This window comes from Labeo rohita, chromosome 17, assembly GCF_022985175.1.
Source record: "Labeo rohita strain BAU-BD-2019 chromosome 17, IGBB_LRoh.1.0, whole genome shotgun sequence".
Classification (NCBI taxonomy): domain Eukaryota; kingdom Metazoa; phylum Chordata; class Actinopteri; order Cypriniformes; family Cyprinidae; genus Labeo; species Labeo rohita.
Window position 1 is genome coordinate 12,986,863 of NC_066885.1, and position 27,445 is coordinate 13,014,307.

General features: G+C 35.4%; 2 protein-coding genes across 6 annotated transcripts in view; both read right to left on the bottom strand.

The window, feature by feature from the left end:
- Positions 1-498: 498 nt before the first annotated feature.
- Positions 499-14,304, bottom strand: phyhipla (phytanoyl-CoA 2-hydroxylase interacting protein-like a). 3 transcript variants are annotated; one of them, XM_051133993.1, is made up of 6 exons: positions 14,176-14,304; positions 13,633-13,888; positions 6,395-6,585; positions 5,955-6,129; positions 5,507-5,624; positions 499-3,903 (listed from the first exon to the last, which is right to left on the bottom strand). In XM_051133993.1, the coding sequence occupies exons 2-6, from the start codon at positions 13,736-13,738 to the stop codon at positions 3,366-3,368; spliced, it is 1,128 nt and encodes a 375-aa protein (XP_050989950.1). In that variant the 5' UTR covers positions 13,739-13,888; positions 14,176-14,304; the 3' UTR covers positions 499-3,365. The 3 variants fall into 3 exon arrangements, with proteins under 3 accessions (XP_050989950.1, XP_050989951.1, XP_050989953.1); XM_051133994.1 differs by having other exon boundaries at positions 13,633-13,885; positions 14,176-14,232; XM_051133996.1 differs by lacking the exons at positions 13,633-13,888; positions 14,176-14,304 and adding an exon at positions 7,905-8,152.
- Positions 14,305-17,655: 3,351 nt separating this feature from the next.
- bicc1a (BicC family RNA binding protein 1a) overlaps positions 17,656-27,445 on the bottom strand; it is a 42,520-nt gene continuing 32,730 nt past the window's right edge. For 2 of the 3 annotated variants that reach the window (XM_051134052.1, XM_051134050.1), the window contains exons 12-21: positions 26,925-27,085; positions 26,615-26,738; positions 23,735-23,888; positions 23,510-23,615; positions 23,375-23,414; positions 22,851-23,005; positions 22,540-22,714; positions 22,271-22,431; positions 21,790-21,889; positions 17,656-19,612 (exon numbers count right to left, since the gene is read on the bottom strand). In XM_051134052.1, coding sequence (XP_050990009.1) covers positions 19,482-19,612; positions 21,790-21,889; positions 22,271-22,431; positions 22,540-22,714; positions 22,851-23,005; positions 23,375-23,414; positions 23,510-23,615; positions 23,735-23,888; positions 26,615-26,738; positions 26,925-27,085 — 1,307 coding nt within the window. In that variant the 3' untranslated portion in view covers positions 17,656-19,481. The remainder of the gene's footprint in view (positions 19,613-21,789; positions 21,890-22,270; positions 22,432-22,539; positions 22,715-22,850; positions 23,006-23,374; positions 23,415-23,509; positions 23,616-23,734; positions 23,889-26,614; positions 26,739-26,924; positions 27,086-27,445) is intronic. The other variant, XM_051134051.1, reaches the window with a different exon arrangement.

The following is a 27,445-nucleotide window of genomic DNA, read 5'->3' on the forward strand; positions in this document are numbered from 1 at the left end:
TGTGGGGACCAAATGTCCCCACAAGGACAGTAAAACCTGAAATTTTTGACACTGTGGGGACCGGCCTGTGGTCCCCACAATGTTAAAAAATGATTAAAAATAGTAAATGATGTTTATCTGAAAGTGTAACTATGCAAACATGTTTTCTGTGAGGGCTAGGTTTAGGGTTAGGGTTGGGTTAGGGGATAGACAATATCATTTGGTCAGTATAAAATCTATAGAAGTCTATGGAAAGTCCCCACAATTCACAAAAACAAACGTGTGTGTGTGTGTGTTTGTGTGTGAAGGAGGGGGAGGGGACGTCTTGATTTTGTAAATCACAAACGCGACTTTATTTTTCAGAATTACTACTTTATATCATGATGTAATTTTATAGTCAGGTGTACATGTGAACAGATACCGCAGCAATCTCAATCAAACTGCACTTGGGTTATTTTAAATAAAGGAAAAATATGTGCATAAGACCCCAAAGACTGACTCACTAAACACACACAGTAGTCTCATTCTGAATGATCTTTAATGAACAGTCACATTTGGTATTCATAAACATGGCAACAAGAAAAACAATATTTACTGATCATGTCTGTCAGTCTGAGGCACATTCACACAGTGAGAACTTGATTTGGGTTACTGTCCTGTGCATGAGTCCAAATTTGAACTAACATTTTCTACAGTGTAAGACTAGAGTAAGGCAATAAAAGTCATGGATGTATAGAGAGTCAATAAACACATTTTTTTTGTTCCTTTTTCATCCCTTCTTCTCTAATGAAGTGCAGAGATAACACAGACTTCCTCCCGCAAGAGATGAGTATTTCAAATTGTCTTGAACTGAGCAAACAGTTGCTGCTTTATCAGTCAAACAGTCATATCTCCAGCGGACACACACCACACTGCAGTCTAAACAGTTCACACACTTACTTACACACAGTATACAGACAAAACATGCAAACACAACCACACACACATATAATCAGAACTCTCAGAAAACACAAAACACACTCACTGGGCTTTATTTTTTTCACACTACTGTTCAAAAGTTTAGGGTCAGTAAGAAAATCCTGAAAAAATGTATCATCGCTTCCACAAAATATTAACTGTTTTCAACATTGATAATAATAATAAATGCTTCTTGAGCACCAAATCAACAAATTAGAATGATTTCTGAAGGATCGTGTGACACTGAAGACTGGCGTAATGATGCTGAAAATTTTAAATTGTAATAATGTCTCACAATATTATTGTATTACAATGCTGCAGTATTGTCAATCTAATAATAATTGGTGTGCATAAAAGAATTCTTTTAAAAAACATTAAAAAATCTTACCAAGCCCAAACATTTGAACAGTATGAGTACATACAGTGTAGAATTTAGTATAGTGGACAAAATAATAAAATTCTAATATTATATTTTAAGCAAAAGCTACATGTTGACCACAGATTTTAGAATACTTTCAGCTAAGAGTTTTTTAAAAAAGAAAAATAAACTTTGTGCATCCATGTCTGCTGTGATTAGTTTCTATTTTTGCATGTTAAGGAACAAATAACAAGTCCAGATACAGTACAGCACAAAATCTTAGGCATGCATCTGTGAAATTGAACTTTTTCTCCAGCAGAGGGTGCAAGAATGAGACCGTCAGGCCTCTGATAGAACAGTGCAAACTCCTCAATAACCTGGACACATCTGTGTCCTGCCATGGATATGTTTAGGATGTGTTATACACAAATCAGTTCTACTTACTGCTTGACGTTCTATCAGGAATCATCACACCATTAATACTGCAACACACACTGTCTCTAAAAACAAAAACAGAACAATGAAACAAGAACATCATGTGTAATGAGTAAGAAAGGTTAAAGGAGAACTGCGATTAGAGTAAAAAATGAAAAGACTGAGGGTAAAGGAGAAGGTTTAAAGGCTGAGGTGGCATATACAGTTGAGGTCAAAAGTTTAACACACCTTGCAGAATCCGAAAAATGTTAATTATTTTACCAAAACTTTTGAACAGAATGAGAATGTGTACATTTTTCTTATTTTGCCTAAATATCATATTTTTATTTATTTATTTAATTTTTTATTTAGTACTGCCCTTCAGAAGCTACAGAAGAAAGTTGCATGTTTCCCAGAATACAAAATAAGTAAAATTTATCCTGATTTTCAAATTCAAAAAAGCTGTTAATGCAGTGTTTCCTTCTGGAGCATCAGTGAGCGTTTGAACCTTCTGTAATAGTTGCATATGAGTCACTCAGTTGTCCTCAGTGTAAAAAGATGAATCTCAAAATCATACAGTCATTGTTGGAAAGGCTTCAAATACACAAAAATACTGAAAAACCAATGAATTTGTGAAACCTGAAGGTTTTTTTCTGAAGAACAACAGGCAGTTTAACTGTTCAGGTAAAAAAAAAAAACATCATATTTTAGAATCTAATGTATGTAAACTTTTGAATGTGGTCATTTTTATAGATTAAACTATTATTTTCTCTTGTGGACTATGTATAAATATCCTTTTATGTGAAATATCTTATTTAGGTTAGTGCTAAGTACAAAAACAACATGCATTTTGTATGATCCCTCTTATTTTGGGAAAATAATTAACATTTTGCAGAATGAAGGTGTATGTAAACTTTTGACCTCAACTGTAGGTGCTTAAAGGATCCGTTGGTATAACTCTTAAAGCATTTGTTTTTTGTAAAATCCATCTGGATCATGTAATGATAGGCAGTATACATGCAGTAGAAGTCCTCAGAGGGTGAATGGAGGCTCAGCGGGCACATAGACAACAGGATCTGTGTAACTGAAGAAAATCCCCACATAGAAGGTTTAAAGGCTGAGGTGGCATGTAGATGCTTAAAGGATCAGACTTCATGCAGTACAAGTCCAACAAAAAAGACACAGGCAGTTTGATGGCCTCGGCGAAAACTGAGCAAAACATCCATGTCTGAGAGTCACTACATGTTAAAAAAACTCACAAATGGTTTGGGGATAAACAGGGCTGGGGTCTGAATATCAAGCAGAAAAAGCACCAAGAACACATGAAAGATTCACAGTGGGATTAAAGTTTTTGGAAATTTAGCTTTTACACTTTGTCTCTGTTTTCAAATTTTCCATTTTTTAAAATGATTCAAATCTTGATATGTTTTCAATTTTTTGCCTTGAATCTGTTTTTTGTCTTACGCTTTTCTGTTGCAGTACACTGAGCAAAGATTTGAAGGTTTGAGTGTCACATGGGAATATCTTGGGAGTATTCTTGGGCCATTTATCTTGGGGTTCATCTGTTTCTGTAGCATTCTGAGGTTGTTTGTTCAGTTGTTCTGGAGGTCTTCTTCTTATATGCGCAATTGGGTCTGTGTGTGAACGTTCCCCCAAGTTAGCGGCCAACGCTGATGTTGCAGGTCTTGCAGCTGGGGTCTTTCTTAGCATTCACAGTTGACAAGCTCATCAACTGGTGGCCGCTGATCTGAGAGACAGTCCCCTGTGCAAGCGGCACCGGCTCGGTATAAATCAGCTCCAGTATCACATCCTGCGCATGCTGAAACACCACCCGCCCGTCCTCTCCGCACACACGTGTCAGAAAGCGGTTGTTCGTCACATCCAGCTCCGGAAGGCGATCTCTGCAGTAAAGGTCTCCACGCGACCCTCTGGGAGCCAGGACGAGGATAACGTAATGATAGGCAGTGTACATGCAGTAGAAGTCTCCGAAGTAGACGCGTGTATCAGGGGTGAACAGAACCTCAGCGGGTATCTGGAAGCGGAATCGACCGTATGGGGAATCCTGTGGCGGCTGACCTGTGTTAAATTCAGTGTTGCAGCTGAAGAAGATCCCCTCCAGTTTACCGCTGAGAGGTGAACCATGACTACCACTGTTATCTTTTACCGAAGGCATCATTCGACCACCAAGAACATCTCTGTAAGATAGAAAAAAGGGACATATCATGAAAATCTGACTGTGCACCTACCAACTCAGAAAATGTGAAAAAGAACAACCCATTAACAGTTTTGGAAAGCCTTTTTTCCGCAAGCATGTGAAAAAATGAGCTGCTCAGATTTTGCTCCCCCCGTGATGTAGGAAGGGGATTATTATTGTAATATTATTGCCCCTTAATCTGCATTTTTCCATCCGCGGCATCGTCATTTTGTTTTTGCAAGCGACAACAGTGTACCAAATTTAACGCCATGGCAAAAGTTCAAGCAAAGCATGCTAACTGTGCTAATGAGAACAGAACACTATTTAGAGTCCCAGCCTCAAGGGAAACAAGAGAGCAGTGGATTTATTTATTTACTGTATATTACACTGCCGCCACACAGATGTAATATAAACATGTGATTTCTTTCCTACCTGTTTACCTTCACAGACATAACAGGCTGTTTTGTAACTTATGTGTGTTTTTAACATAAACTGTGTGTATTTAACAGTTTAAGCGCAATAAGACATGAAAGAGAACGTAGTTTAGTACTCACATACGAAGAGACAGTCGCTTTCTGTGCATGTGCTTCAGATGTGTGTGCTCAGAAAACACTATATCAGAAGTTTAAACTAATATGGCTTTAAAACCCATGATTTAAACGTGATAGACATGATAATAAAAACCAAACAGATGTTTTTTGAGTGTATCTGAGTTATGAGCTATAAAGGCACAGACCTATTCTGCAAAAAGGGGGCGGGAGAGGCAGCTCATTTGCATTTAAAGAGACCAAAAACAACATTTCTGCTGCCATTTAAAATAAGCATTTAATAGATATAATAAATGATCTTTAGAGTATTTTGAGCTGAAACTTCACAAACACACTCTGGGGACAACTGAAATGTATAGTACATCTTGTAAAAAGGGTCATAATAGGTCTTAGTTAAAATTCCTTATTTACATGTCTTTATGTCATTACTACTGTTCAAACATTTGTAGTCAGATTTTTTAATGTTTTTGACATAAGTCAACATGAGGCAACATTTATTTGTTTAAAAAATACAGCAAAAACACTATTATTGTGAAACATTTCTACAAATTCAAACAACTGTTTTCTGTTTTAATATATTTTTTATATATATATATATATATATATAAAATTTATTTATTTTATTTTATTTTTTTTATTTATTTATTTTTTTACAGCGATAGAGTTTTTTGAATTAATAAAAAATTCAAAATAACAGCATTTATTTAAATTAGAATCTTTGGCAACATTATAATTGTCTTTATTTTCATTTTTTGTAATCTGTTTAAAGCATCTCTGCTGAAAAGTAGTGAGTTTCTTAAGATTTAAAAAACCATACTGACCACAAACTTAACATAAACATAAGTGAAAATATTAATGCAGTTCACAAAAACCAGAAAGAAAAAAAAAAAGGAAATTATTCCACAAGAGGGAGCTGTTTGCTTCCTAATGCTGAGCTGATTCTCAAGAGTAAAGAAAGATTGTCATTATCTTCCTCAACCAGCATTATAATATATTTCCCCTCTCTCTCTCTCTCTCATATCAGCATTTTTACTGAGGTATTTTTTTCTGAATCACCTGCAGTGTTGGAAGTATTCCTCATGCTGATTCCGGTAAAAGACGGAGAACTTGAGCATCCTGCCAGCAATGACTTCAGCCTTCTGCAACAGCTGCGTCAAATGCACTGAGGAATAATCTAGAAAATTGAAGGACATTTTTTATTTGTAATCAATTTTAGTAGTCCTGTTAACCACATAAAAAGATGATGAGTAGCACAACATTCTAATCTTTATTCTCCAATTTTAAGTTATTCTGGTATTAGGTATTTAACAATGTTTTTTTTTTCATATTTTGAAAAAGTGATTTTACATATTTTTATTTTTATTCCTTTTTATTTGTTTATTTTTTATTTCTCTTTCTAATGCCAGTTTAAAGCACTTTTAATTTCCTTTGTGCATCAAATGTGCTGTTCAGTCTTGTCTTCCATTCTATTTTACATGTATATGTGTGCGTTTGGGTGATTTACCAGCTGTACAAAATTCAACAATGTCACTCCATTCTGACACAGCATAGTCTCCATCGGTCTGTTTGGATGCTATTTGCACGGCAACTGTGTATTCTGTCCGTGGACTCAGGAACCAATGGCCTCGCACTGTCATGGGCAACGGGACTGCCTTAGCAACAAGCTTCGTAGGCACATCCTAAAGACAGAGAATCATCAAGGAATTAATTTACTAATTAGTAACATTTAATCAACTGAATCTTTTTCATTATGACTGAACAACAGAATGAAATCTAGCTAAAACTCTCGTATAAACAGGCAAAAAAGCCCATTTGTATTATAAACTTTAAAACCCCAGGCAATTACGAAGTGTCACATGAAAAAACCTACTAAAATTTTTCTTAGCAATATATTTTTTTTACATAAAGGACTAAATTAGTGCTGTGAGCTGAATCATCGTGTACCTTGTGTTTGAATTTGTTGGAGTTCTTGTTCTCCTTCTTGTTAAGGTCAATGAAGTAATGTGTGATCTTCTCTGTGGTGTGAGGGTCCATATCCCAGCAGATCTTAAAGGAGTCACAGGTGATGTTACTGATCTTGATGTTGCGAGCAACGGGTAACTCCATTCCAACCACTCCGGGATCCTCAGCCTTACCTAAGAGAAATAAAACAAGCATATTGTCCAAAATCCTTAGTATTGTTTGAAATATTGATATTTAAGTGTTTCTCTATAAATGCTGCTACACTGACCCACATTCACAATCACACAGAGCAAGAAATGTGCTTTGTTGTCAACAGTGTGGCTACTGTGTTATCTTAGTGTCCAGAAATGCACAGCAGGAATGTGGGATTCCTGAATGACACACACACACACACACAGTCTAAACAAACCACACTGAACATTGAACTGCCTCTTAAATCCATGAATGGGGTCAAGATAAAGCTTTACTGTACAATAAGCACCCTCAGCTCACTGTTCACTAAACACTGAGCCCTTTCTCTCCTAAACTGATTTCTTTACTACTGCTGACATATTCCCCTGGAAAGAAATTACTCTAATATGAAAAATCAGCACAAAAGATCCATGTTTACTGGAGGATACATGAATAAATATGGACAGATATTGCTCTTCCACTAAATGAATTACTAAACACTGAAGTTACACTAACATTCAAAAGCATTTTGAATTGATAAAAAATAACAGCAAAGACATTTATTGTACTACAAAAGACTACTACTTCAATTAAATGCTGTTTTTTTAACTCTATTAATCAAAGGATGCTGCAACTGCAACTGTTGATAATAATGTTCATAATAAACACTGATAATAATAAGAAATGTATCCTGAGCACCAGCATATTACTATGATTTCTGAATGATTATGTGAAACTGATGACTGGAGTAATGAAGAATAGCCAGCTTTGCTGTAACGGAAATAAAATATTTAATTTATATTAAAACAGAAAACATATTTTAAATTACAATAATGTTTTACAATATTTTTTACTGTATTTCTGATAAATGCAACCTTGGAGAGCGTAACAGACTTCTTTCAAAAACATGATCAAAAACATTAAAATCTTACCGACCCCCAAATTTTCAATAGTAGCGTATGTTTCATGCACACCTGCTTATGAACTCTTCTGCTTTTTTAACCACAGCACAAACCTGTGAAAGCCTGTTTTTGTCTTGAAATAAAAACTAAAAAATGTAATTGTGAGATAAAACAAAAAATAAGTCACATTGTGTCACATGGGGAAAGTAATAAAGTCAACTCTGTGAGAAATAATGTCATAATTTGGAAATACAAAGTCACGCTGTGTTGTAAAAAGCCTTATCTGTGAGATATAAATCACAATTATAGAAAATAAAGTGACAATTAAAAGATATAAAGTTGCACTTTATGAGATATAAAATTAAAAACAACAAAGAAGACAGATGCACAAGAAGGCAAAGACATAAAATAGTACTCACAATGTTGAGTTGAGTTATAGATATGTTCCTGTACTACACTAGTCCTCCTACAACACTGGCTCTGGCAGAAGAAGTGCTCCAAACCCCGCCTCTGCCAGCAGCCTCCCTTACACAAACAACAGATGTCTGTTTATCAACTTCTGCTTTTTTCTGACATCTTCTCACTACAGAATCTGCTTTCCTTCACGCTTTAAGAAACTGGTTTGATGCTGCATACGTTTAGCATACACAAACATTTGTATTTCCAGCAAATGTAGATGTAATCTTACCAAATAATCATTAAAACCCTCAAATCATAAAGCAAGTCTGTATAAATGAGACTTTTTTTAACCTAAAAATAAGTACAAGTACAATACCAGCAGTATGCATCTTTCTACAAAAGTGCCCGCTTCAAAACACACCCACAGGTCTTTCGACACGCTTTAACAAAGACGGCAGTTTCCATGGAAACAAATCAAGGCCATTAATCAATGTAGCATAATTTATAAAGGAAGATGGGCAAAGTCTTTACATACACAGGGATCAGCACATAACTTTTAAGATGGTAAACAGAAGTCAGAAATTATTTTCATAGTCTCTTACTGTAAATAAACAGACATATTTATATAATTCAAATAGAAAACCTTTTTTTCTCAGAAAAGCTGACATATAAAACTTTTACATATTATGCACTATTATAATTTTTTTTATTTTTAAAAAATTCTGTTAAGACTAATATTGTTATTCAAACAAGAACACAATGAATTGATCGAAAGTGCATTTATACTGACATTTATAATGTTACAAAATACTTCTATTTTAAATTAAACATTTTATTTATGAAAGTGTCACAGTTTCCACTAAAAACTGTGATAGAGTTTTTGTTCTTGAACAATATTAGTGTTTTTAATGTATTTTTGATCAAATTAATTAGCACAACTTTGATAATAATATTTTTTTCTTAAACACCAAACCAGCATGTTAGAATGATTTCTAAAGAAATAAATTACATTTTAAAACATAATAAACAATTTCTTTTATATTGCAATATTTCACAATATTAGTGTTTTGTACTGTATTTTTGATCAAATTAAGCAGCACAAATGTGATAATAATATGTTTTTTTTAAAACACCAAAACAGCATATTAGAATGATTTTTAAAGGAATAAATAATATTTTAAAATATAATAAAATAAAAACCTGTTATTTTATATTGCAATAATTCACACTATTAATGTTTTACAGTATTTTTAATCTAAGCAGCACAACTGTGATAATAATAAGTTTATTTTCCTTAAACACCAAACCAGCATGTTAGAATGATTTCTAAAGAAATAAACTGCCTTTTAAAATATAATAAAAAATATATTTTATATTGCCATAATTCACAATATTGGTGTTTTGTACTGTATTTTTGATCAAATTAAGCAGCACAACTGTGATAATAATATGATTTTTCTTAAACACTAAAACAGCATATTAGAATAATTTCTAAAGATATAAATTACATTTTAAAACATAATAAAATAATTTAAAAAAATGTATATTGCAATAATTCATACTATTAGTGTTTTACGGTATTTTTGATCAAATTAATCAGCACAACTGTGCTGAAAAAAATTTTTTTTTTCTTAAACACCAAAACAGCACATTAGAATGATTTCTAAAGGAATACATAATATTTGAAAATATAATAAAATTAAAAAAAATGTTATTTAATAACTCACAATATTAGGGTTTCAGGTATTGTTGATCTAAAAACTGTTACTTTATATTTCGATAATTTACAATATTACTTTTTTTACTGTATTTTTTTATCAAGTTAAGCAGCACAACTGTGATAATAATTTACAGTATTGCTATTTTTACTGTATTTTTGATCAAATTAAGCAGCATCATTTCTTAAACACCAAATTAGCATCTTAGAATGATTCCTGAAGGAATGAATTACATTTTTAAAATACAATAAAATAAAAAAATATTATTTTATACTGCAATAATTCACAAAATTAGTGTTTTTACTATAGTTTTAATCAAATAAATGCAGACTTAAGAGACAAACATTCAATCAACCACAACTTTTGAATTGAAGTGTATACATAGACAACAATATGAGATTCAAAACACGTAGGAGAGCACAGACAGAACTACCTGCTGAATCATGAGACCAGAACGGAAAAGCGTGGAGCGTCTGGTTCTATATCGACTCTAATAATGGCTAAAAGCTTCCTGCGGGACCACAGTCTATTTAAAGCCACGCACACACAAAAGACCTACAGTTCTAAAACATCAGATGTTTCGTATAAATCTATCACCAAACCCCATTTTATATACCTCCATCACAAACACCTAAACAACCAAGGATATCCATCAGGGAGGCAGCTTATGAGAGCAGCTTTCACAGAAAACTGCAGTATTACATAACGAAGCAAAACAGAAATGTCCAGACTGTACAGACTGCACATCTAACCTAAGAAATACCACACACTCACAAATCCAAAACTACAGTAAGGTCTTTAAGTGGGTAAACAGCACTACAACATGTGACTACAAAATAGTATTGGCCCCTGCGTATGAAAACAAGGCTTTTCTCCAGTCTGAGCTTTAACACAGAGCAAGTGTGCAGGTTCAAGCTGCAAATGTGTCTGTAGTGTGCCAGAATGCTAGTTTAGCAGGGTTTGGATTTGTTTAATGAGCTCTGGATCCAATCCAAAATGCACACAGAATTGCATATTAATACACACATTTGTCATTTGCAGAAAAACAAGCTGTGCACAGCAGGAAATTCATAATTTACTAACGGTTTAGTCCCAGACTAATTTATTTTTATGACAAATTATGATGCCAGTTAGAGTTGAAAACTTAATAATAAAATAAAATAAAAATAAAAAAATATTTTTATTCTCTTGGGATTCTAGCTCCAAATGTGTGTGGGAAAATTTGCTGTGAATATAATCCGTTTCTCTCTGCCTGCAATAAAGGCAACACACTTAGTTTGCAATTAACTTTTGCCGAGATGAGCTGCAAAGCTCACAACGAGCGCTGTGCACGTAATATAATGGTACAGCAGGCTGCTGTTTTCTAGTTTATGAGCCCACAGCCTCACTAGTGGAGGGGAAATGAACTTAAGTCAAGCCTCAAGCAACATATAATCATTACAGCACTTAATCATACACAATGAAAAATTTGCATTTAATTAGGGATGATTTTGCAACCAGTCTAGCTATTAATTAAGCATGTGCTGTCTGTAATTCAACATCAATTAAAAACTAACATCTTTTCTTAGCTGGGAACAGTTGTGAATTGTTTAGAATAGATTAAGATTTGTTAATTCTCCTGTATTTCCCTCACTCTTTATCTGTATACTCATATCCCTTGCTCAAGGGCACAATGGTGAAAGAAAGTTTACAGTTCACTGGTTGCCTCTAACTGGGATTAAATCTGCAAACGCTTCATTACAAATCCAGGTCCTTCCTAGACAGGCTCACTTCAACATCTTAAACAATTTATGTTATATAGTACATCTAAATATATTAGTTCAAGTGTTACACGCTGCAGTCACGAATTCCCAAGGTTACAAAAAGTCTTGCATGGAACAGATTCAGGTTTTTAGCTAATCTGATTTTGGTATTTACACCAGCACTTAGCTGATGGGTTGGCATTAGCCAACGCTAGCAGTTTCACTCATCATCTGAATACACATAGAGCATAGTTTTCAGATAAAATATCCCAAGGGTGCTTAAAAATGGTACAGCTATGTCTGGTTAGGGCAACTGAACAGACAAGAAGTCTGGTCCATGTTTAAAGAGATTGTTGTCCTTCATGTCTGAGAAACACACTCATGCTAACTAATTAGAGGGCTCAATTAGTACCTCAAAAACAGTGCATTATGCACTCCCTCAGTTTGCTGCAATTAACCAAAATGAAACGAGTGCTGATGTGTAAATGTGGTAACTCAAAGAGATAAGAGGCACTGTGCTGCCAGCACAGCAATCTATTCAGGCTAATTAATGCTGATTCAAATACATTCATGTAGGGAAGATAAAAACATTGCCTCCCTCTCAAAAACCTGGTGAGTCATTGTGCTAGCCTTAGAGGAACGCTGCATTCTTCTGAAGCCTGCCAAGTTGCGTGTTCGCAGTTTGTTGCTTCAGTCATTCTCAAAGATGACACATTTTGACATGTTTCAAACACATGCTCACTGATGGTTGTAACACTTATTTAAATGATAAAGGTGATTCCTTCAGTTAAAATAATTTTGCATTTATAGAGAAAATAGAGATGGAAATATCCTCATGTAAGCCTCTACATCAAGCCTGTATACCTTTAAAAGTCACAGCAGGATCCTCCCAATATGTGTCCTGCTCACAGTGTGTGTGTGTGTGTGCGAGCACCTGACTTCACCTTCTGCCATGAACATGAAGCTGTTAAAAATGCCCGATGCTCCTTGTAAACAGCTAAATACATTTAAGTCATCTGGATTGATTGAAGAAATGCGTTTATGTATTGTAAAGAAATGTGTCTGTAAAGAAACATATTGTAAATATATATTTATAGACACAAATTGTACAAATATATATTATTTGTACAATTAATAAAATATAATTAATATATTTGTACAATTATATATTTATACACACACACACAAGTAAATAAGTAAATAAATATATAAATAAATTATATAAGATAAATATGTAAAATTAAGTAATATATATTCTAAGAAATGCGTTTATGTATGTGTTTATGTTTGTAAAGAAATGCATTGTAAATATATTTATATACACAAAACAGTATATATTGCAAAATGCATCTTATATGAGTTGTTTTGTACATATTAATATATTTGTACAATTATATATATATACATATGTATACACATACAAAAATATACAAATTATAATATATAACATTATATATATATATATATATAATAAATTACACAAAAATTACATAAAATAACATAAAATACAGTAATTATATATAATTGCATAACATGCAAAATGAAGTAATAACTTCATAAAGTATTAACAACATAAATGTACTTAAATATGTTAATATATGTTAATATTTTTAATATTATATATACAATTGTAAATTAAAATGTATATACATTAAAATATTATAACATATGAAAACAACATGAGTTTGTATGAATTGTTTATATTATGAGTCATGAGTTTACACATTTCACAATTATTTATAAATGTGTATATATTTTTAATAATACATGTCTATAAAATATAAAAATGAGCAAATATATATAGAAGCTCTCTCACTGTCAAAAAGCCTCACCCCTTGCCACATCACCATCCTTAAGTGCTTTAGGGCACCTGAGATTATTATGATTATTTTATTTTGATATTTATATTATTTTCTTCACTGGTTTACAATACTGGTTTCTTGGTTTCAGCTTGAATGACCGCATGATAATTAAACGAGATTGCAAGAGGAAAGGTATCTGACTGCAAGAGGGTAGTGTCCATGGTGCTGAAATGAAAGCCTCACAGAGACAGCAGAGATTTCACTATCAGATACCACAGCCAGCACACAAAGGCAGCCTGCCATGTCTCACTATTCCGCTTTTCGTGGATGTGACAGGCGATTTTTTTTCTGCAGCAGTGTATAATCCCGTATTACTACAGTCTTTACGCGTTTCAAAATAAACAAGGTCCCTAAAAAGGTTTGCTAATAGGGGAAAACAGGCGTGGATAAACCTGTCAAGTTTACAGACACTCAGAGGTTTCTTACCGTCTCTCTCGCACAGCTGGAGCGACTCCAGGCTCACGTTCTTGATCATGCCCTCGCGCGGGCTCAATGGGCTCGCAACCCCGTGTGCCAAACTCGCCGCCTCCATGTCTGCAGAGGCGAGTGGATATCTTTGGAAATATTCTTCAGCTTCGGCTTGAAAACCAAATAGGCTGAGTCTGATGCTCTGTGTCGCCTCCTTGTCTCTTTCTGCTCCAGGTGGAAACCGCGTCAGCGGGTCGTCACCACCACCACACTGCTGGACATAGACACAAGGACAGAAGCATACACTGTACACACTATAAGGAAGGTTATTTTATTCTAGCGGCTGAATGCAGCTGTCCTCATCTTGAGAAAACAGAAACGTATCTAAGTTCTCTCGCTCTGACGAACGCCACAAGTGTTTTCGTTGTGTGGAGAAACGGATTAACGCGAGTGAATGAGCAGACGAACGGCGTGTTCAGCGATGGGTTATGTAACGAGATTACAGTCTACACTACCGTTAATTCTCAATTTCAGCAGACTCTGTACCCCCTGTAACGTTACCTCTGCTCCCTCCTCTGAGCGAAAGACTCCTTATTCCACCATCCATTTCAGTGACGTCACTTCAAACGGTCGCGCTCATGTCCTTATTTGGTACCGAATCGGCCCCTGCATGAACAGGGTGGGGATATTGATTCGTCCTAGTGATTCGAATCTTTTGAATTAATGAACTAAAAAGATTCGTTCAGATTCCTTAACGGATTTTTCCTTACATTAGATAAGAACAAAACAAAATAAAAATAAAAACAAAAACAATTTGTCATTCCGACCAGAATGAGTTTTATATTTCATTAAAATTGGTGTCTACATTGTGTGTGTTTATAAGTCATTTACACCAGTAGATTATGAGTGAATCGATAATTCACTGATAGCAATAACTCACAATCAGCTTTTCGAATCTTTTGAATTCGCGTACCAAAAAGATTCGATCAAATTCCTTCACTGATTCTTCCAGTCAGAGGACATTTACATTAGATAAGGAGTAAATGAAAAAACAACAACAACAACAAACAAACAAACAAAAAAACCCACACAATTTGTCATTCACAACCGGAATGAGTTTTATATTTAATTAAAATCAGTGTCTACATTGTGCATGCTCTTCAGTCATTTACACCAGTAGCTGGTGTGTTATGGGTGAATCGATAATTCACTGATAACAATAATTCACAACCAGTGATTCGAATCTACGCGTAAAAAAATAAGTTTGTTTCCTTAACTGGTTCATTCAGTCAGATATTCACCCTTACATCAGATAACCAATTTAAAAAAAAACGCTGTACGTGTCGTTCATGACCAGTGTTGGGGAAAGTTACTTTTAAAAGTAATGCATTACAATATTGAGTTACTCCCTAAAAAAGTAACTACGTTACTTAGTTACTTTTTATGGAAAGTAATGTGTTACTTTACTTTTGCGTTACTTTTTAAATCTGGGCAGGGCTTGCTTGTTTGTTTTTAATATAAAAAGTTCTGTTTTTGGCAAATGTAAAATCCTTTTCACAGCAAAAGCCTCAGGCTTTGAGAAAAGTAAATTCACATCTGCACAGTAGACCGAAGAAGAAAAAAAGGTTAACTCTTCAGTAATAAAAAAAAAAGAAAACAATTGTTACATTATCTTGAGTTTTTATTAGATTATTTTTGCTTATTAGTATGGTTGAATTGGATCATCGAAGGTCGGCAGCAAAGACACTGTTTAATAAAATGGGAGTACATGCATAAAGGATTAAGTTGAATTTCACTGTTTTTATACATTTTAAGGAATACTGAATTAGTTTTTTTGTGAGTGAGATGAATTAATGCATGTTCACATTTATTCTAGAACTAACATCTTACTCACGATTTCTCTCAACATGGGGACAGGAGATCTTTTAACCAATAAATGGGGGGTGTGGGGAGTAACTGGCGTTAGTTATTTGAAAAAAGTAACTCAGATATTTTCTTGTCGATTAAAAAGTAATGCGTTACTTTACTAGTTACTTGGAAAAAGTAATAATATTACGTATTTGCGTTACTTGTAATGCGTTACCCCCAACACTGTTAACGACTGACATGAGTCAAATTATACTTCATTTAAATTATAGTCTATTGTACATGCTCATTAGTCATTTATGCCAGTAGGTGGTGTGGTATGAATGACTGGATAATTCACTGATAACAATAATTCACGACCAGTGATTCGAATCCCCTGTTGAAAAAACAGCACATGCTGGTTAGGTAGGTTTTGATGCTGGGATGCTGGTTTTAGCTGGTTTATGCTGGTCCTTTGCTGGACATGTGCTGGTCCAGGACCATCTTAAACCAGCTAAGGACCAGCAAAGAGCCAGCATAAACCAGCAAAGGACCAGCATAAACCAGCAAAAGACCAGCATAAACCAGCTAAGGACCAGCTAAAACCAGCATCCCAGCATCAAAACCTAATTAACCAGCATATGCTGTTTTTTCAATAGGGTCTTTTGCTCAGATTCCTTAATTTAAACCTTAAATCAACAGACCCTTACATCAGATAACGAGTAAAAAACACTGTATTATTCAGGAGTAAATGCATAAAGGATTAAGTTCGGATTAAGGACGAGTTTTATTATAGGCCTATTTCATTAAAATTTGTCTACAATCCCTGGTGAAAAAAGCATATGCTGGTATGTATATTTTGATGCTAGAATGGTGGTTAGGTAGGTTTTGATGCTGGTTTAAGCTGGTCCTTTGCTGGTTCATGCTGGTCCTTGACCAGCAACATGACCAGCAAAAACCAGCTAAGGACCAGCTTAAACCAGCATCAAAACCTACCTACCAGCATATGCTGTTTTTTTCACCAGGGATGTGTATGCTCATCAGTCATTTATGTCAGTAGGTGGTGTATTATGAGTGAATCGATAATTCACTGATAACAATAATTAAGGACCAGTGATTCGAATCTTTCGAATTCGCGTTCCAATAAGATTCGTTCAGCTGGTCATATTGTTGGTTAAGGAGCATATGCTGTTTTTTTTTCAACAGGGAGGCTATATGTTGCTATATAAATTAAAGTCACGTTTGGTCTTTTGCATAACATCAGATTTAAATACAAACTAAGGGTTAAGATTTATTAACATTTTTTTCACAAGGCGTTTAGCAAATTAGTTTTTCTTATTGATGTAGCCTACATTACAAAAATCTAACTAGAAATATAACAAATGGCGCCCTCTACTGTGTACAAATCCAAATGTCTTGACCAAAATGATGGTACCACACACATATGACAGATACTACAGTCATTTAACATGATAGCCTAAATTCACACTGAATTTTTCTGTTTTAACATTAGGCTACACGTATTTCTGTTCTTCGGTACAAGCTTAATCTACATTAACACAATAAAGAACAGCTTTTCCCCTTCATGCATCAGATCTTCTCTCTCCAGTTTCAACAGCTAGCGGTGGTTTATGTCTCACGGCATTAAATTAGCTAGTTCCAAAATAGTAAAGCCAGGAGGTTCAAAGCTTTGTTGCTTGTTAATTACTCACTTTTATTTTTGTATTGCACTCTTTCACATCATGCTGACAGCTTCAACCTCTCTGGTCTCTCTCTCTCTCTCTCTCTCTCTCTCACACACACACACACACACACACACACACACACACAATTGCAATTTCCCTATTTAGAGGCAGATGTACATTAATATGCAAAACACACCATAAAAATCACACATAATTACCCATGTCTTTGCTCTTACTTTCAAAAGAGAAGTGCCTGTCTGTGTCCTTTGAGATGTGTGAAGCGGATAGCGATTTTTCGGTTTCACAGTGCCACTGTAGGATTGCCATTATCATCAACCCTAAATGTGCTATTAGAGTCTCGGCCAGTTAGTCTTATTTTATCTGCATTCATCAGACAACAGTCATACATTTATACCTTTTTCACTCCTTCTATTTGATCTGATCGTGCACCTTAAGAAACTGTAGATTATGGATTATTAATAAAAATATAAAGCATATTTGATTTGGCTTGCAAAAATGTTTATTTTCTAGAACAAAACCACATTCCACAACAACATTTCAATTATATTTGTTCTTTCACTTTTATCCCTTTTTGTTACTTTCAGAGAGGAAATCTCTGGTTCTCAAAATCACAGGCAGCAAATGGCTTCTGTCCATTTTACAAGACACTGATTTGGATTTACAGAACGTTTTTTACAAAGCAAAAACATGAACACTGTTCCCTTTGTCAGAAAACAAAAACACTTCTCCCATATTGCTCCACTTTCCCGAGGAAGGTAGCACAATTACAATGACAGAACAACGCAGTTGTTCACTCAGAAAAAAAAAAAATAATAATAACACAATAACAAAACAGTGAAGTTGTTTCAGGTGAAAAGTGGATAACTGAACACATGATTTGTCAGATGCAAAGAAAACACATGAATCTTGATTACAAACACAATTCAATAACCATATACAGTGGTTCCACTGTGGAATTTAAGGAATTTTATCTCTGTACTTTGCATCCTTGTAAAGTCCGTATTCTGCACATAAATCTTATGAGATTTTCACTTTGGACCTACAATCAAGCAATTAATATCACCACTGAGCAATAATAAAAGAATATCACAAGCATTCTGTGCAATATTTCAGAAACTGTCCTTATTTTCCTTCCAAAAAAAAAAAAAAAAAAAAAAAAAAAAAAAAAAAGGCATATAAAGGAGATTAGGATGGTTTCAACAGATGGTTTCAAAAAGCTCTTTCTATGCATTATACATTCTTCTTTGTAGGCTGTACCGTGAATATACTACATAACTAACATAAATGTAAACAAATTAAAGACCAGTAACACTGATGGTAGGAAAACAACAACAACAAAAACAGAATGATAAAAGTAATTGAAAACAAGTCACAAACAAGTATTTGAAAAATCATAAATTTACCAACCGTAGCCCTTGAGTTAATTTATGGCTTTGAGCTATGAGAAAAAAAGGTAAATACACATACACTTGTTTGCATGTTTGCACATACAAAGGAAACGTATTCCGTTACCAACATCAAACTTTCAACAAACATCCCACTTAGACTTGAAAAGTACCTAATGCAGCTTAAATTTGATGTCTGTGCTACAAATAAAATGTAAATACTGATTAATCAAAACACTGGAATTTAATGGATAATATTTTCAAATATATTCCTTCGGAAAAGACTTCATTTACACCATAAGAATGGCTGACATCTGTTTGAGATGACGACGACACGTTCTGACAAATCACACCACAGATTAAACAATAAAAAACTAATGATGTCAAAAGAAAAGGACCAAAACATAAAAAAGTAAACTGATAATGCCTTTTAAAACGATTAACATAAAAATACAAGAACATAATGAAACTATAAAATAAAACAGATTTAAAATACGGCAATACCACAAGGACCAATGAGTATTTAAACTGCACATGAATATAACAGTCTGGTAAACCACATAAGCATCAACTGGTTGTGTGTGATTTGGAAATACCTGCTAAATAAGTGCATGTGTTTGGCTTTGTTACTAGACAGTCGGACGTTACAAAAGACACACATTGCATACAACCTACCGGCAAAAACAGCAGAGTTTACATATTTAAAGTGCTAGACACCAATACTGAAGCACTCTTGCTGCCAGTACGGTTAGTTTTTAAACTCTGTGCTTTGCCTGTTCACCCAGAGTAAATGCATTAATAGCACATTCTCATAGCGAAATTGAATTCCCTTCCATATACTTTAGGCACACAAAGCAACCTTAACAACACGTCACCACATTTTCAGTCCAGTATGAAATGGTTTGCGCTCCACATTCCCACAGTTAAGAGATCACCAGCGACCGCTGACACTCGCCATGTCTGCGTGGAACTGGCGCGACAGACGACCGCTGGCCCCGCCTTCTAGGAAGGAGGAGCGAATGTTGGGCGTGTCAAAAAGCTTCCTCCTGCTCTTATTCAGCTCTGAGAAGACATTCAAATATCATCAGTAATCAGTAAACACATGAGGTTTGTGCCTTGCAAAAGTATTCATACCCCTCTTTTTCTTCACGTTTTACGTTGCAACTTGCAGCCTTATGTTAAACTGCTTTAAATTACTTTGTCTCACATCAGTCTACACTCCATACAACATAATGACAAAGCACAAAACAGGTTTGTAACAACTACGCAAATTTATTAGAAATAAAAAAAACTGAAATTATTCCATTGCATAAGTATTCATACCCTTTTCTCAGACGCTTGAAATGTAGCTTGCTTGTAGATGTTACTACTACACTTCGAATGGAGTTAAAATGTGGCAAATTCATTTGAATGAGTATGATTTGGAAAGGCACACACTACTCAGAAAAGGTCTAACAGCTGAAAATGCATATCAGAGCAAAAACCTGAGGTCAAAATAACTGCCTGTAGAGCTCATAAACAGACTTGCGTCAAGGCACAGATCTGGGGATGAGTTCTGAAAAAATTCTGCAGCATTGAAGGTTCACAGAAGCATGTAGCCTCCATTATCAATAATGGAAAAAGCTTGGAAGAACTAGTACTCTTCTTAGAGCTGGCCTCTTGGCCAGACTGAGCAATTTATGGAGAACGGATTTGGTTATATTGGTTATATTGGTCACTCTAGTTGAGCTCCATGATCATATACGCAGATGGAAGAAACTTACAGAAGGACAAACATCACTGCAACACTCGACCAATCTGGTCTTAATGGTGGGGTGGTCAAACTCAATCAGTGAAAACACATGAAAACCCACTTGGAATTTGCAAAAAAGCATCTAAAGGACTCTCAGACTGTGAGAAGCAAGATTTTCTGGTCTGATGGACCTGCTCATCACCTGCAGAGTGCCCTCTCAAAAGTAAAGTGTGCTGGTAGCAGCCTCATGCTGCGCGGCTGTTTTTCAGCAGCAGGAACTGAGGGACTCGTCAGAGTAGAAGAAAAGCTCAATGCACTAAAATACTGAGACAGCCTTAATGAAAACCCAATCCAGAGCACTCAGAACCTCAGACTGGGCAGAAGGTTCACCTTCCAAAAGGACACTAAGCCTAAGCACACAGCAAGAGTGGCTTATAGACAACTCTGTGGATTTCCTTGAGTGGCCCAGCAAAAGCCTTGGCTTCAACACAATTAAATATTTCTGGAATGTCTGCCAGCCACCATCAAAGCTTAAAGAGCTTGAGAGGTGAAGAGGTGAGGTGAAGAATGGGAAATAATTCCCAAATGCAGACGTGCAAAGCTTCTTGCATCATACCCAAAAAGATTTGAGGCTTGTAAAGGTGCTTCAACGAAGTACTGAGTTAAGGGTGTGAATACTTATGCAACATACTTATTTCAGTTTTTTATTTTTAAGTTGTCACAAATTTGTTTTTTGCTTTGTCATTACGGTGTATGGAGTGTAAATTGATGTGAGGAAAAAAGTCATTTAAAGCAGTTTAACATAAGGCTGCAACAAAGTGTGAAAAAAATTTAAGGGGTATGAATACTTTTGCAAGGGACTGTATGTATGTTTGCGTATCAGGGGAAATGGAGGCACGGTCTCCAGTATTACAAAATATAACATTAAAAAGTGTATAAATCATTCGTTTTTCTAAAGAAACATTTTCCAACAGATCCCCTAAAGCGTGCAGCGTGTTTGGTAGGGGGTAATTGAGAATGAATGGGGAAAATTCAAGTGAGAGGAGGCAATGCCTCCATTGCGATTTGATTGGATTTAACTGGTTATGTTTGGCTGTTATTGGTTCATGCGATAAATCCGTTCTCTCGTGTTGATGCACGTTCTGCATTCACAAATCAGTCTGAATGAACAATATAATGGTGTTAATGGAAAGACTAATTTTAAAAAGTAAGTAGACAACTCACACACTTAGCTATAACCACTTTGTTACGTCAAAATAAGATGGAAATGGCATGAAAACTGATCTGTGAGAGTTTTTAATGAGTAATCAGCTTGGTGAAGTTTAATGTAAATCTTCATGTTTGTGAACGATATTTACCGAGCTTGGGTGACTGATGATCCAAAAGAAAAAAAAATAGTTGACTATTAAAAAGAACAGCTAAACATAAGTTCACAAATAAAATGTATAGTGTAGGTGTATAGTGTTATTTTAGCTGTAGCTTAGATATAAACACAAAGCTTACTGACCTGAGATCGCAAGCAACATTTTCCTGCGAGCACCAAATGTTGTGATTCCCAGTTCCTTTAGGTCTGGATCCGTTAGTGTGACAAATGTTTGCAGATCAATCTATTTAGACAACAGACATACACATGTATTCCATTATTACAGTGCTTGCAAGGTGAACTAGCAATAACATCTTACTTTATTTCCAAATCAAAATGTTTAATGCAAGCAAAAAAATCTACTAAAATATAACCAAGACACTAGATGTACTAAATGAACACAAGAAAGAATACTACGTAATCATACTTTTATGTTTCAATATGATAATACATACACACACATATATGCCTAAATATATATTTTACCAAAATATCAAAAATGAATACTTTACGAACATTTTTTAACAAAAAACACATTAGAGTGTGCATCATCACTTAAAAACTTTTTATTATTCCAAACACAAGCAAATCTAAATTCATTACTCAAATGTTGTTAATGAATTACCTCCTGCTGCTGGAAGATGTCTGTGTATTTGCCGAGACCAAGCTTGCTGAACAGCTCGGGGAGATCTGTTCCTTTAAGAGATGAACTGAGAGAGCAGCCATTGCTGCCAGACATAGAGATACTGTCCATATAATTACTGCTGCTGAGAAACTGCTCACCTACTGACCCAAACACACAGATGAAGTGAAAGACAGAACAAGTGAGTATGCAGTAAATTTTGTTTGTTGCTTTAAGTATAGAAGAAAGAAGCACAAAATATTTAGTCTCACAAGATTTGTTCTTGATTCTCTTTGGGCTGCTGACAGCAGGGGAAAATTCAGAATTTCCTGGCAGTCCATTTCCATTGATGTTAACATTCCCATTTAAATCCCCCCAATTATCGGATTTGGTGTCGTTACCCAAACCCTCCTGACTCCCAGAGTGCGAGACAGAGAGATGCGAGTCCTGAAACCATACACACAAAAAAAGCAACTTTGAAACCCTGCTTTTTCAAATAATTTTTGAAGAGATTATTAAAACCTTCAGATGCAGCTTCATTTAAACGGAGCTAAATTCAGGCTGTGCACCAGTGAGTTTGTACCTCATAAGTAGTGCTTATGCTGGGTTTATATGGGACATGGTGTGCCCTGCGCAGCTCTTTTATGCTCTCCGCTGGCATTGATTTAGAAAAACCCAACCCGCTCCAGGTATTTGTAGGGGTCCGAATCTCAGTCACAACCGGCTTCTTCAGCATGGCTATACAAAAACAACACAACTGTTTAACCACAACTAGTGATCTCATATTTAGATGCTACTTTATGCATATTTTCACATCCAGATGTTAAATTAAAGGGTTAGTTTATCCAAAAATGGAAATTCTGTCATTAATTACTCACCCTCATGTCGTTCCAAACCCATAAGAGCCTTTTTCATCTTCAGAAGACAAATTAAGATATTTTTGATGAAATCTGTGAGCTTTTGGATTTAATCAAAAATATACTTAAATTGTGTTCCAAAGATGAACAAGTGTCTTATGGATTCAGAATTACATGAAGGTGAGTAATTAATGACAGAATTTTCATTTTTGGGTGAATTATCCCTTTAAGAGATCAAGCGTTTGCTCACCTTTAGTGGCCAGTAGCTTCTTTTTCTCATAGTCAAAAGCCTGAAAAACATTAATAAACAATGACAGTTTGAATATGTTCTAGTTTGTGTACACTTGTATGCGAGTACAGTGTGTGTGTAAATGTGTATATAAACCTGCATATGTGGTGCAAGTCGTCTTTCTGCAGCTCTCTCACTTCCTGGTGCTCTTTTGTCAGTCACTGGATTCTCACAATCAGAATCAGCCAGCACACACTCAACACTGTGCACACACACACGAAAACAATTTTTAAGGAGCACTTCACATCTGCAGTGTAACCTAAAATAAATAAGCAGAACTAAATCGTCATGACGATGTTAGGTCATTATGATTAAACGTACTGAAGAAGTGAGTTCTTGGTTCTCTGCAGAAGTTCCACCGTTTGCCGTTTCCCTGACGACACAGTGCAAGAGGCCAGCATCTGCTTCAGCTCACTCCCATTGGCTGAGTGAGATGGGCTTCTGGGCATGCCCACTTCAACAAACGTATCTGAGCCTGATATACACACAGAGATAAATAGTGGAATAACAATATAATGCATCAATACTAAGCACAGTGAATTAGGGTTGCAAAAAAGGTGAGATAGATAGATAGATAGATAGACGGATAGATGGATGTTCTTAAGTCCCTTGTTTGTCCTGAACGGTTAAACTGCCTGCTGTTCTTCAAAAAAATCCTTCAGGTTGCACAAATTCTTTGGTTTTTCAGCATTTTGCTTATTTTAACCCTTATTTTAAAACTGAGGACACCTGAGGGACTCAAATGCAATTATTACAAAAGGTTCAAATGCTTACTTATGTTCCAGAAGGAAAAACGATGCATTAAGAGTGGGGGGTGTAAACTTTTCAATTTACCCTGAACTTCAAATTCAAAAGGTTTTCACCCCTCTGCTCTTAATGCATGTTTTTTACTTCTGGAGCATTAATGAGCATTTGAACCTTCTGTAATAGTTGCATACAAGCCCTTCAGTTGTCCTCAGTGTGAAAAGACGGATCTCAAAATCATACAGTCATTGCTGGAAAGGGTTCAAATACACAAAAATGCTGAAAAACCAAAGAATTTGTAGGACCTGAAAGATTTTTCTGAAAAACAGCGGGCAGTTTGACTGTTCAGGACAAACAAGGGACTCATGAAAACTATCACTAAACAAACAAAAACAGCTGTGGATCATTCAGGTAACAACACAGTATTAAGAATCAAGTATATGTAAACTTTTGAACAGGGATATTTTTGTAAGTGACATTTTTATAAATTAAACTATTATTTTCTCTTGTGGACTATATGTAAATGTCTTTTATGTGAAAGCTCATTCAGGTCAGTACTAAATAAAAAAATAACATGGATTTCGTATGATCCCTCTTATTTTGGTAAAACAGTTAACATTTTGCAAATTCTGCAAGGTTTATGTAAACTTTTGACCTCAACTGTAGATAGACTGATATATACCGTAGAAAGACAGAAAGATTGACATATATACACTATATGGACAAAGTCATTGGGATGCACCTCTTAATCATTACATTTGGGTTCAATCAGACCCATTGCCACAGGCATATAAAATCAAGCACCAAGCTATGCATTCTGCATTTATAAACAATTTGGAAAAAATGGGTCATTCTGAAGTGAATTCAAGCTTAGTACTGTATTAAGATGCCATCTCTGCAATAAGTCAGTTGGTGAAATTTCATCCCTGCTGGTTATTCCACTGTAAGTGGTATTGTTGGTAGTGGAAGCATTTAGGAACAGCAACTCAGCCATGAAGCAGAAGATCATGTAAAGTCAAAGAGCGGGGTCACAGAGTGCTGAGGCACATGGTAGGTAAAAGTCACCAATGCTCTGCTGATTGCGCAGTTGAAGAGTTCCAAACTTCCACTGGCATTAATATAGGCACAAAAACTGTGCGAAGCTTCATGGAATGGATTTCCATTGCTAAGCAGCTGCATACAAACCTCACATCACCAAGCAGAATGCCAAGCGTTGGATGGAGTGGTGTAAAGCACTCCGCTACTAGACTCTGGAGCAGTGGAAAGTGTCACACTTCTCTGTGTGCAAAAAATATTCTCATAGCTTCATAATATTACAGTTGAACCACTGATGTCACACTGACTATTTTACCAATGCTCTTACTACCTTTCTGGGCCTTAAACGTGGCAAGTGTGTTGCTATCTATACAGGGTCAGAAAGTGGTCAGATTTTCCCAAAAATACCTTAATTTGTGTTCCAAAGATGAACAAAGATCTTACAGGCTTGGAACGACATGAGGGTGTTTAATTAATGACAGAATTTTCATTTTTGGGTGAACTGTCCCTTTAATGCTTTAGCATACCAAAACATTTTAGACAATCCTTTGCTTCCAACTTTGTGGGAACAGTTTGGAGAAGGCAATGAATCTGCATGACTGTGCCCTAGTACACAAAGCAAGGGCCAAAAAGACAGGATTGGATGAGTCTTGTGCGGAATAATTTGACTGGACCGCACGGAGCCCTGACCTCAACCCCGTCAAACACCTGGACTGCAAGCCAGAACTTCTTTTCCAACATTTCCAAGAGGCAAAAATTCCCACAGATACAATCCAACATCTTGTGAAAAGCCTTTCTAGAAAAGTGGAAATGATTAAAGGGATAGCTTACACAAAAATGAAAATTCTGTCCTTAATTACTCACGTTCTTGTTGTTCCAAACCTGTAAGATCTTTGTTCATCTTCAAAACACAAATTAAGATATTTTTCATGAAATCCGAGAGCTTTCTGACCCTGCTTAGACAGCAATGGAACTAACGAACATTGTGAACGTGCGTCGAAAACTGACACGGAAGAGAAGAAATTATTAAATAAAGCTGTTACTTTTGTTTTCTGTGCACACAAAACGTATTCCTGTGGCTTTAAGAAAAGGTTTAACCACTGATGTCACATGGACTATTTTAACGATGTTCTTACTATCTTTCTGGGCCTTGAACATCTCAGTTGTGTTGCTGTCTATGCAGGGTCAGAAAGCTCTTGGATTTCATTAAAAATATCTTAATTCATTTCCCAAAGATGAACGAAGGTCTTACGGGTTTGGAAAGACAACAGCGTGAGTAATTAATGACAGAATTTACATTTCTGGGTGAACTATCCCTTTAATGTCTTTGCACTTATAATGTGTTTAAATCCATGTTAGCGTAATGGTCAGGTTCCCCAGTACTTCCGTCCAAACAGTGTATAAAAAGTTGGTGTTTTATACCTTCATCTGCAGATTTATTGGAAATGGATTCTGACTGGGTGTGTCCAATAACTTCCTGGCTTGTGTCACAATGGGCAGAGTTCAGCGATACAGAGGAGATTCGACTGTACACAGAACTGGCGAGCTGCAACATACACATAACATCCAGCAGGGAAACATAATGAGTTTAAAACAAAACAGATGCAGTCTGTCATATGCATAAAGTATATATGAGATGCTGCCTTGATTTGGCCAAAAAGACTTGGCATAAAAGGCAGCATAGCTGAACCTATAATGCCTTAAAACGTATACAGTTTAGTAAGTTTCTCACATGTCCGTTGAGATGTTCTGCACTGGCTGGTTTGTGTATTGGTGCAAGTCCAGGTGGAGGGGATGGTGTGTGAGTGTGTGCTTGACTCTGGACCCCCGGGAGCAGAAGACCACTGAGAGTTGATTGAGAAACTGACTGCAACATCAGGTCTGTGGAAAACCCTGAGGCAAGGACAGAGAGAGAGGGTTATGTAACACATAAATAATATATGTGACTTATATAGGACTTATATAATATATAGAACAATAAAAAAAAAAAAAAAACTAAATATTGATAAAATTGCCTTTAAAGTTGACCAAATGAAGTTCTTAGCAATGCATATTACTAATAAAAAATTAAGTTTGATATATTTACAGTAGGAAATTTACAAAATATCTTTATTTAACATCCTAATGATTTTTGGCATAAAAAAAAAAATTGATAATTTTGACCCATACAATGTATTGATGGCTATTGCTACAAATATACCCGTGCTACTTAAGACTGGTTTTGTGGTCCAGAGTCACATATGTGGTTGAAAA

Coding starts and splice junctions, on each gene's coding strand:
- phyhipla (XM_051133993.1), bottom strand. CDS start 13,738: ATGGAGGCGGCGAGTTTGGCACACGGGGTTGCGAGCCCATTGAGCCCG. Junction 6,130..6,394: donor CCAACAAATTCAAACACAAG/GTACACGATGAT, acceptor CTCTGTCTTTAG/GATGTGCCTACGAAGCTTGT. Junction 5,625..5,954: donor TGTTGAATTTTGTACAGCTG/GTAAATCACCCA, acceptor TCAATTTTCTAG/ATTATTCCTCAGTGCATTTG.